The following is a 12,375-nucleotide window of genomic DNA, read 5'->3' as shown; positions in this document are numbered from 1 at the left end:
ATTGACATTAGTGGAGTGTGCTGCAGAGTGTTTCAATCTTTTGAATCAATTTCAAAAGAGGTTTCAAGATTTACGAAATCAGAACTCAAACTAAGAATGTGAGAAACTCTTTGATGGGTTTTTTTTTTTTTTTTTTTTGAAAACCCCAAACACGAAAGGTATTAAAACCTATAGTACTTAGTACCATGCATGGGTTGAAGGAGAAGTATGGGGGGAGGGGGATGCCGGAAACTTTGCTCTAGAGACTAAACATGTGTTTCACCACTTCAAGCCGCCAATGTGATGCCAGATGAAGCTCCTGACTCCTTGCAACTAGAGTTAATTCATTTACAATTGGATAATACTTTGAAATCCAAATTTAATAGTGTATCTATTTTGGAATTTTATAAATCCTATGTAGATACTGAAAAATATCCACTTTTCAGGAATCCCTTCCCTCCCCATCTCCTTCAACCCATGCACAGTACTAGTACTATAGGTTTTGATACCTTTCATGTTTGGGGTTTTCATAAAAAAAAAAAAAAAAATTGTGCATTGAAAACTGCATCACTGTTTTCTATTACTTACCAATGTGAACAGTTTTCTCAAAATTAAATTTAGCCAAGAACCACTTGCGTGCTAGACCTACAGATGATAATCTTGCAAACCAACTAAGAATTGCTGCATCATCAATGCCATCTAACATCTCTGAGCTTTCCAGAGCGAAGGTAAGAAGTTCCATTAAAATTAAAACATAACTGTGGTGTCTTTGGTGTTTTGGTATTTAAAGCATTATAACTGTGTGGTTAATTAATAATACATTATAATATTTTAATTAATATTGCTTAATATGATCTTGTGCATACCTACGAATTTTTAAATTTAAGATTCATTATTTTCTCGGCAAAGATGTGCCCCATGGGTTCTTATGCACTTGAAGTTTGCCCCTGGTCTAAAAAGATTTCCCGCCTCTGACCTACAGAATCAAAATTCCTTCTCTTTCTTCTTGACAGTGATAGTAGTTAACATTAAATAAATTCCACATCAATACACTATGATCACTGCCACCTAGTAGTTCCTGTACCTGCAAGTTCTTAATATATGAAAGCAACTTTTCATATTGCAGAATTGTTTTGTGAAGAGTCAAAGAGTTGCTCCCCCTTGTTGCCTCCTGACAATTTCGATATTGAAAACAGTCATGTAGTAAATCCAAAAATTTTCTGTTGCTGAGTTACCAACCAACCACCCAGTTCCAATCAATGTCTAGAAAATTAAAATCTCACATGATAAGGCATTCTGACTTACTGGTCTGCACTGTTTGTATGTATAGTTGTTCATTATACGCCTCTTCATTTTTGTTTTCTCAAATAGTGTTTATATATAGGTGCCTATACTTAACTGGTTTTCTGCATATTTCTTTTCTGCTAATTTCTTATACACTCATGAGCTAAAACGTTATGACTACCCCTGTTTGAGGGAATGGTCCAAAGAGATGCACAATTACCCAACATGCCGAGAAGGGAGAAGACCTCCACTTTTTGACAGTCAAGGTGAATGGCAATTGGCACATGCTGTCCTGGACAACAAGTAGCTTGTGATCCATCAATTAATGACAGATTAATGACAGACACAGAGGAACATTTGCAAGCACAGTATCTATCCAGTGGATGCTCTTGTATATAGGTCTACAGAGTAGGGGACTTGTTCATATGCTCATCTTGACTGACTGTCATCAACACTTGCCTACACTGTGCACAGGATCACCATTCCTGGACATTGGACAATTGGAAAAGAGTTGCCTGGTCTGTTAAATAAAGGTCTAGCTCCATCTTGCCAATGGACCGATGCATATTTGACGGTGATCAGGTGTCACCAGATCCTACCTCAGCATTTTTTTTGGACCAAGTTTTGCTCTCCATGCAACTGTGTATACAGATGGCACTGGACTCTTTCAGCAAGGCAACTCCCCATGTCACAAGGCCTACATTGTGCAGAAATGGTTCAAGGATCATTTTGTGTGCTCCTCTGGTGGCCAAATTTCCCCAAACTTCAATCCTATCAAACATTTGTGGGATTTTGTGGAATGCAGCATTTGCCATTCCATGCCAGTACCTCTCTCCATTGCCAAACTCTGGGATGTCCTTTTGTCCAGCTAGTACAGGATACCTGAGGACACCTCCATGGCCTCGTGGAGTTGATGCACACCAGGTGCAAGCCAGTTATTGTGCAAAAGGTGGCCCAACACACTATTAGGTAGCATTACTCTCACTCTTGTCTCCATTTATATCTCACCAAACATATCATGCTCCATTGCAGATCTTGATAATTTACTAAATTAACTGCCCCACCTCATATGCCTTCTAGATGATCTAAATGCACATCCTTTGTAGGATTCTCTGACATGGATCGTAGAGGGCAGATAGCAATAGTGATAGTAGTAGTGGGCAAATGATGCAAGCTTGTATAGCATGAGCAAAAAAAAAAAAAAAAAACATAAACACACACACACTTCACCCATCTTATCGTCCAAGAATTTTCCTAGTTCTTCCTTGAATTTATTCAAACCATCCACAACAACAGATGGAAGCCTGTTCCAACAATTAACACACCCACTGGCTGAAGGCAAACTTACGCATATCTGTCTTGCAACCATCCTTCCTCCACCAGAATTTATGCTTCAACAGATGACCCCATAGATGCCTAGTCTCCAGACACTGCAATTTGCAGAACTGAAGCCTTTTAGATAAGAACACTCTTTTTTCCCTTCACCAATATGATTGCCCTTCTTTGCACCCAGGCGCCTCCGTAGCCAGGTGGGCAGGAGCAGCAGTGTGTAGCACATGCTTCTTGACCAGGGTTCAAGCCCATGACTACCAAATACGGAGAATGCGGAAAGGTCAGGGAAATGACCACCGCGTATCCCCAGAGCAATATGGCCTTGGTTGCTAATGCTCCTAAAAACCAAATAACAACAACAACATCTTTGCACCCGTTTCAGCGGATCTACATCCTTCCTAAAGTGAGGCCTCCAGACCTGTATACAGTACTCAAGATGCAGCCTAACCATAGTCTTGTACAAAGGGATAATCACCTCATTGTTCCCACAGGCAAAGTTTCTGTATATCATTGGCAAAATCCCATGAGCTGTCCTGGCAGCACATCTACGCTGCTCAGAGAATTTCATATCTGACTACACAATTACCCCAGGACTTTCATTTTCCAATACCTGAGTGTAGTACCACACAGTAAATAAGCTACTCTGGGATTACTGTGACCCATATGTAGTACCTTGCATTTGTAAATATTAAACTTCAACTGCCATTTCTCAGCTCATCAACCCTGATTACTGTTATTAACCATCCTGCCAACCTTTAAATCATGTACAAACTTAGACATTAAGCCTGATATACCTACATCACTATCATTAATAAATATTGAAAATAACAATGGACTCAGCACTGAATCCTGGGAGACTCCACTAATAGCATTAGTCCTATGAAGATCTGTGCCCACTCTGTCTTCTAACGCTTAACCATCCCTTTATCCATAACAGTAACTTGCCTTATGCCACATTGCTTCAGTTTGTAAAGCAGTAGTTTATGTGCAACAGCATCAAAAGAATTCTTGAAATCCAACTATATGATATCAAAATTATTTTTTTTCATCCAGTTCATTGGTCACTGAATCATAGTAACCTATCAGATTGGTTAGACAAAACTGCCACTTAACAGATCCATGCAGTGACTGCAGTATAATTGCTTTCCTGTCCAGATGGTCCTCCATTTCTTCTTTAATCAGTGACTCCATTATTTTCCCTGGAACAGAATAGTAAGCTAACAGGCCTGTAATTATGTAATTACTCATACCACCTTTTTATTCCCTCTTTATGAATTGGGGATTCATTGTGCATCTCCAGTCCTTATGGACCTCATTTGAATCCAAAGATGTTCTTATAATTAATTATAGCTAAGAGTTTGCTTCCCTTAATATAATTGGATAGATTCCATTCACCCCAGGTACCTTTATGTCCATCTTTGACAATTTCTTTTCCGCTTTCCTTTCAGTTATCACAAAGTCATTTAACTCTCCAAAGCCAATGTAAAGGAAATAAAGAAATCCTCATGTGTGAATGTAGTGCATAGCACATGCTTCTTGAGTAGACTGGAGTTCGAGTCCGTGACCACCAAATACGGTGGATGTAGAAAAGTCAGGAATGACCACCGCATATCCCCGGAGCAATATGGCCTTAGTTGCTAATGCTCCTGAAAAAAAAAAAAAAAAAAAAACCCAAATAGCAAATAGTGTGAATGTAGATGCAAAATACCTGTTCAGTTTGTCAGCATCCTGAGCAGAGTCATCAACAGTTAACCCATTGATATCAAGTGGCCTAATGTGATTCACCCCCTTCCTTCTACATTTAACATAAGTACAAAAGTCTTTGCTGCTTTTCTTTTCATTCTTTGCCAAAGGCATCTCGTAATGTAACCCATGTACAAAAGGAAAAAAGTGAGAAAAAGAACTGAACCTTGAGGGGTACCGGAATTAGTTGAGAAGACAGAGCATTAAACCATTATCCATAATGAGGACAGAGATAACTAGCTACCGAGTTGCAAAAGAGAGCAGTCTATAAGATGAAAGCTTGTTTCGAACTTTATGCAAACACTGTCAAAAACATATTATATGATAGTGTGTTCTTCTTTTACCATGATAATAAAATTGACATTTGCAATAATTTAAAATTGGCAAAGAAAATCTTTTTTGCTTTTTGTCTTGAATATTTTGAAAATTCAATGATGTGAACTTATTACTTCAACAATCAACTGGCATTCATTGTCAAATTAGATTTATTCAAGCAAAATATCCTGTAAAAAGAATTTTTTACAATTTCTGGAAGTATGATCCAAGAGAGGATATTGCAACTGAAGGCAAAGACAAGTTTGCAGATCACCTTTATGCCCTTAAAACTGATATGTAATACACTTGAAAATGGATGCATGGATTGATTCCATTCATAAAAAATGTGTTGTCTGTGGATGTTAATACTTGAGAAGAGATAATACAGTTACTTCATAATGAGGAGTGTAAAGCCAATTTCAGCCAAAGTGAATATGTGCAACTTTGGCAGAAAGAAAATGCCTGCCCTGCATCCATGATTGTGGAAGAAAAATTGTTAGGTTTTTCTAACTCATATCTAATCAAGCTGGAATTCATTGCCGTCAACAGTCCTGTCCAAAGAAAGAAAGAACTCACTTTAAAAGTAATAGAAGGAAGAGACCTTTGAATGACCCTTACATGCTTGAAGCATGACTTTGATTTCCTGGTTACTGCCACCAATCACAAAGTATGCATTAAAATATCTATCAAATATTTGTTTTGTTTTGTGATTAATAAACATGGTTAAATTTAATTCATTTTAATTCACATTTATTTTATCAGAAAATTGGTGGTATACTTATTTCAAGTGACAAAGTATATAAAAAGTGAGCAATGAGTCAATGGTTGGAGACTACTAGTTTAAATTTTGACAATTCACAAAATTCCCTTGCAGCTTTCTTCTGATATGAGAAGTGAAGTATAACCAGCCACCTGTTTTTTTTTGTGTCTTATTTTTGTTAATGTTTACAACCTTGTTACTTGTTTTCTCTGTTATATATACACTGTTATTGGATTCATTGTAGTTCATTTTTTTAAATAAAAATAAATATTTTAAACTACTGTCCTTATCACAAGACCAAGATACAATTATTCTATCTCTAATTATGGTACTTGTTCATTTTATTTGTAGGGTCATTTTATATCATTACAACTAAAAGGAGGTTATGTTATATATCAGTTCAGTTTGGGAGGAAGGTCTATACTGACATTAAAATCCAAAAAGAAGTACAATACTGGAACATGGGTTAGGTTAGATGCCAGTAGAGATAGTTTAGAAGGTGAGTTACAGTAATTTTTTTCTTCTGTGCCCTTATTTAAAAATTGAAGAAGTGATAATCAGACAGTGTGGGAAACAATGATGATTGGCTGCTCCATTTACATTTTCTATTTTTAAACAGGGACACTTGGGGAAGGGGAATATCTCCTGTCCCCTCAAATATAGGAAATATTTGGAAATATTTTCCTTTAAGTCATAAAGGAAAAGAATTCACAAATGCAATTATCAGACAGTCTTTTACCAATTCAAACTGAGGCGCATTTAGGGCTAGAGCCTCAAGCTGCAAACAAATTTAGACTATGTATATAAAGTGCTTAGCATCATAATACACAGCCATTTCTGAATAAACAGAAAATTTTTAAGGTGGCATCGTTTTAGGTTATATCTCATATTGTGAATGCCTTCACAACGAGTTGCCATGATATTGCACTACTTCAAATAAGTAACGCTTCACCTAAGGAGAAGACCAGTGTTACTTATTCTCAGATAGGTACCACCACCCAGACAGCACTGTTTCAGGGCTATTTGGCCCTTCGTCAGTGAGTGGGTAGGTACCCAAGTGATGCAATGATGGCAAAAACAGTTATGAAGTATAACTCCACAATATGAGAGATGCCTGATGGTGTATGATGTATTTAGACTAAGGCGCATTTAGGGCTAGAGCCTCAAGCTGCAAACAAATTTAGACTATGTATATAAAGTGCTTAGCATCATAATACACAGCCATTTCTGAATAAACAGAAAATTTTTAAGGTGGCATCGTTTTAGGTTATATCTCATATTGTGAATGCCTTCACAACGAGTTGCCATGATATTGCACTACTTCAAATAAGTAACGCTTCACCTAAGGAGAAGACCAGTGTTACTTATTCTCAGATAGGTACCACCACCCAGACAGCACTGTTTCATGGGGCCAAATAGCCCTGAAACAGTGCTGTCTGGGTGGTGGTACCTATCTGAGAATAAGTAACACTGGTCTTCTCCTTAGGTGAAGCGTTACTTATTTGAAGTAGTGCAATATCATGGCAACTCGTTGTGAAGGCATTCACAATATGAGATATAACCTAAAACGATGCCACCTTAAAAATTTTCTGTTTATTCAGAAATGGCTGTGTATTATGATGCTAAGCACTTTATATACATAGTCTAAATTTGTTTGCAGCTTGAGGCTCTAGCCCTAAATGCGCCTTAGTCTAAATACATCATACACCATCAGGCATCTCTCATATTGTGGAGTTATACTTCATAACTGTTTTTGCCATCATTGCATCACTTGGGTACCTACCCACTCACTGACGAAGGGCCAAATAGCCCTGAAACAGTGCTGTCTGGGTGGTGGTACCTATCTGAGAATAAGTAACACTGGTCTTCTCCTTAGGTGAAGCGTTACTTATTTGAAGTAGTGCAATATCATGGCAACTCGTTGTGAAGGCATTCACAATATGAGATATAACCTAAAACGATGCCACCTTAAAAATTTTCTGTTTATTCAGAAATGGCTGTGTATTATGATGCTGAGCACTTTATATACATAGTCTAAATTTGTTTGCAGCTTGTTGCAACGAGTTGCCATGATATTGCACTACTTCAAATAAGTAACGCTTCACCTAAGGAGAAGACCAGTGTTACTTATTCTCAGATAGGTACCACCACCCAGACAGCACTGTTTCATGGGGCCAAATAGCCCTGAAACAGTGCTGTCTGGGTGGTGGTACCTATCTGAGAATAAGTAACACTGGTCTTCTCCTTAGGTGAAGCGTTACTTATTTGAAGTAGTGCAATATCATGGCAACTCGTTGTGAAGGCATTCACAATATGAGATATAACCTAAAACGATGCCACCTTAAAAATTTTCTGTTTATTCAGAAATGGCTGTGTATTATGATGCTAAGCACTTTATATACATAGTCTAAATTTGTTTGCAGCTTGAGGCTCTAGCCCTAAATGCGCCTTAGTCTAAATACATCATACACCATCAGGCATCTCTCATATTGTGGAGTTATACTTCATAACTGTTTTTGCCATCATTGCATCACTTGGGTACCTACCCACTCACTGACGAAGGGCCAAATAGCCCTGAAACAGTGCTGTCTGGGTGGTGGTACCTATCTGAGAATAAGTAACACTGGTCTTCTCCTTAGGTGAAGCGTTACTTATTTGAAGTAGTGCAATATCATGGCAACTCGTTGTGAAGGCATTCACAATATGAGATATAACCTAAAACGATGCCACCTTAAAAATTTTCTGTTTATTCAGAAATGGCTGTGTATTATGATGCTGAGCACTTTATATACATAGTCTAAATTTGTTTGCAGCTTGAGGCTCTAGCCCTAAATGCGCCTTAGTCTAAATACATCATACACCATCAGGCATCTCTCATATTGTGGAGTTATACTTCATAACTGTTTTTGCCATCATTGCATCACTTGGGTACCTACCCACTCACTGACGAAGGGCCAAATAGCCCTGAAACAGTGCTGTCTGGGTGGTGGTACCTATCTGAGAATAAGTAACACTGGTCTTCTCCTTAGGTGAAGCGTTACTTATTTGAAGTAGTGCAATATCATGGCAACTCGTTGTGAAGGCATTCACAATATGAGATATAACCTAAAACGATGCCACCTTAAAAATTTTCTGTTTATTCAGAAATGGCTGTGTATTATGATGCTAAGCACTTTATATACATAGTCTAAATTTGTTTGCAGCTTGAGGCTCTAGCCCTAAATGCGCCTTAGTCTAAATACATCATACACCATCAGGCATCTCTCATATTGTGGAGTTATACTTCATAACTGTTTTTGCCATCATTGCATCACTTGGGTACCTACCCACTCACTGACGAAGGGCCAAATAGCCTTGAAACAGTGCTGTCTGGGTGGTGGTACCTATCTGAGAATAAGTAACACTGGTCTTCTCCTTAGGTGAAGCGTTACTTATTTGAAGTAGTGCAATATCATGGCAACTCGTTGTGAAGGCATTCACAATATGAGATATAACCTAAAACGATGCCACCTTAAAAATTTTCTGTTTATTCAGAAATGGCTGTGTATTATGATGCTGAGCACTTTATATACATAGTCTAAATTTGTTTGCAGCTTGAGGCTCTAGCCCTAAATGCGCCTTAGTCTAAATACATCATACACCATCAGGCATCTCTCATATTGTGGAGTTATACTTCATAACTGTTTTTGCCATCATTGCATCACTTGGGTACCTACCCACTCACTGACGAAGGGCCAAATAGCCCTGAAACAGTGCTGTCTGGGTGGTGGTACCTATCTGAGAATAAGTAACACTGGTCTTCTCCTTAGGTGAAGCGTTACTTATTTGAAGTAGTGCAATATCATGGCAACTCGTTGTGAAGGCATTCACAATATGAGATATAACCTAAAACGATGCCACCTTAAAAATTTTCTGTTTATTCAGAAATGGCTGTGTATTATGATGCTAAGCACTTTATATACATAGTCTAAATTTGTTTGCAGCTTGAGGCTCTAGCCCTAAATGCGCCTTAGTCTAAATACATCATACACCATCAGGCATCTCTCATATTGTGGAGTTATACTTCATAACTGTTTTTGCCATCATTGCATCACTTGGGTACCTACCCACTCACTGACGAAGGGCCAAATAGCCCTGAAACAGTGCTGTCTGGGTGGTGGTACCTATCTGAGAATAAGTAACACTGGTCTTCTCCTTAGGTGAAGCGTTACTTATTTGAAGTAGTGCAATATCATGGCAACTCGTTGTGAAGGCATTCACAATATGAGATATAACCTAAAACGATGCCACCTTAAAAATTTTCTGTTTATTCAGAAATGGCTGTGTATTATGATGCTAAGCACTTTATATACATAGCCCAATTCAAACTGTTAAATACTAGTATAGTATTTATTGTATCAGACCAGTAAAAGCCCATTTTTCAAGCTTTTACGGCAACGCACACACACATATATAAAAGCTGCAAACACAAAAGGCAAATAAAAATACGAAACATAGTAGTATGGGCCAAATGATTGTAATGGTTATAATGAACAACTATACACACAAAATAGAATAGATATTGAGTGGAGCAGATCCACATCAAACAATCAAGTTGGTGGGATCCTGAAGTAACATACACAGATCTAAATTTGCACATAGAGGGATTGCATCTATACACTACCACAAAAAGTGCAGCCTCTTGTTAGCTGTTTTGTTTGTAAAATAAAACAGTTACAATAAAGCAGCTACAATATATGTTTAAGCTCTTCTGGCTTCAGCTGTCCAGAATATAATCAGAAATTTATTTATTTATTTAACAGGGGTCAACTCAGTGTCATCTTTTTTGCAATAATGATCAATATGATAGCAAAATAAATATCAAAAGCAGTAGATACAAAGCACTGTGTAAGCTACTACTTATGCATCTATAGTCTCTTTCAAAGCATGCATATGATAGACTGGCAGCTACAAAGTGTAATAAATATAGTCGCCATATGGACACTAATAATTCTGACATTATTTATTTGGATTTTACCAAAGAAATTGTCTCCATCCTGCACAAAAACTTACTCTATTATCTGAAACAGGGTGGCTACAAGGCAGAAGGGTGTAACTGATAGTTACTCTTCAGATTGGACTAATATTAGAAGTGATTATCTGAAGGATTATTTCTGAGATCACTGTTTTTTCTGATTTTCTTAAATGACATCAATAAATTGAATAAGGGCATAACATCAATTTGCATATGATGCAAAGATTAGGAGATTCAGTCAGCTCTCCCAGCCTTTACTTGTCAGTGCCAAACAGCACTCTTTCAGGACAACTTGAATAGGCTTCGAGAATTTTTTGCCGAACTCTCTGGAACAGAACATGATCTAGCCAAGAAGGATGTATTTTTGTGTGCCATGTGCAGAGAGTATCTAGAAATTAGGCATCAATTGAGCATTCTACTGGGCATCTATGAGAGCTTGAGGTGTAGGATAGATGCCCTCAAAGAAATTAATATGAGGGCCCCATCAAGCTCTCAGCTGCCCAACTCAATGCCAGAGCTCACTCCTGGGCATCAGGCAAAACAGCGGCAATCTCCAAGGTAGAATGCGCTGGTCCCAAAAGAACTAGTTGTTGGTGACTCTATGGTCAGGGAGACAGGGAATATATTGTGTAAAAAGGATAGATGGAACGGGACCAGGGTATGTCTGCCAGGGGCAAAAGTTGATGTTGTAAAGCATATATCATCTTTTAAGGGCACAAAAGGTGATATTGTTGTACACATTGGCACCAATGACATTAAGAGTAGGAGATCTGCAGATTTACTTAACAAGTACAGGTCAATGTTGCAAAAAAGTTGAGTCAGGGTTAAATTTGAAAGTGTCCGCAATTCTGCCCAGACACAATATCACGGAATACATGATGAGAGCCTTGTCAATCAATTCGGCCCTGGAGGGAATGTGCAAGGCTCAAGGGGTAGAATTTTTTTCAGCATGGTCTGTGCTTGTTAACAGGAGAGACTGCTTCTACGGGGAAGGGATACACTTAAATAGAAAGGGTGCAAGAATATTTGCTGATGCTATCGAGGCAGTGTTAGGTAGGGCGAAAACTGCTAGCTTCGGGGGATTCACAGACTAAAAGGTTAAAAGTAGCTGCAGGCGGAGGGGAAGGTGATTCTTGCACAACTTCTATTAGAATAAGTAGTGACCTGGAGCAAGGGGTGCTGGGGGTTTCAGTGACTGATGGCAATCATCGTGAAACAGGTGGATATATAGGATGTGTTAGGGTAACTAATAATAAGGATAGGTACCTGTATACTTGCATGTATACCAATGCTAGAAGCATAGTAAATAAATTTGAATTTGAAGTGTTGGTCAAGACATCAAAGGCAGATATTGTTGGGATAGCAGAGACGTGGTGTCACACAGATATAAGGAATGCAGAACTGGAATTTAGGTAGTACAATGTGTACAGAAAGGATAGACAGGATAGGAAGGGAGGAGGTATTATGCTGTTAATTAAGAAAAACAAAATCAAAAGAAGTGCATCCAGTTGATATAGATGAACAGTGCACTGTTGAGTCAGATTGGTGTGATATAAGCACTGCGAAAGCAAAAATAACAGTTGGAGTGTGTTATAGGCCTAATGATTCGAATGAGTACGATGAACAATTGTACAGAGAAATAAAGTGGGCTAGTAAATCAGAATGTCATATAATGGGGGATTTTAACTTCCCAGATATTGACTGGAACTTGTGGGTTGGTCACTCACGCAATAGTTAGATTTTGTGGATTTATTGGATGATTGTTTTCTGCAGCAGCATGTTCGAGAGGCAACCAGAGAGGATAAAACTCTTGATCTGGTTATCAGTAGTGATCATTCGTGTATTAAGAATTTTCAGATAAAGGAACCACTAGGTGGCAGTGATCACAGTGTACTGATGTGGGATTTACTTAAAGATATAATTACCATCAGGGGTAAAGGAAAGGGTT

The 12,375-nt window shown here is 38.2% G+C and overlaps 1 protein-coding gene across 1 annotated transcript in view; it reads left to right on the top strand.

The window, feature by feature from the left end:
- Positions 1–12,375, top strand: part of LOC150081103 (laminin subunit alpha-2-like) — a 707,948-nt gene that overhangs the window by 548,308 nt on the left and 147,265 nt on the right. The window contains exon 52 of the mRNA XM_090380924.1: positions 5,765–5,912. Coding sequence (XP_090237050.1) covers positions 5,765–5,912 — 148 coding nt within the window. The remainder of the gene's footprint in view (positions 1–5,764; positions 5,913–12,375) is intronic.

This window comes from Mastigoproctus giganteus, chromosome 9 (assembly GCF_048544385.1).
Source record: "Mastigoproctus giganteus isolate SK-2022 chromosome 9, ASM4854438v1, whole genome shotgun sequence".
Taxonomy (NCBI): Eukaryota; Metazoa; Arthropoda; class Arachnida; order Uropygi; family Thelyphonidae; genus Mastigoproctus; species Mastigoproctus giganteus.
This window is presented reverse-complemented; position numbering and strand designations above follow the sequence as displayed.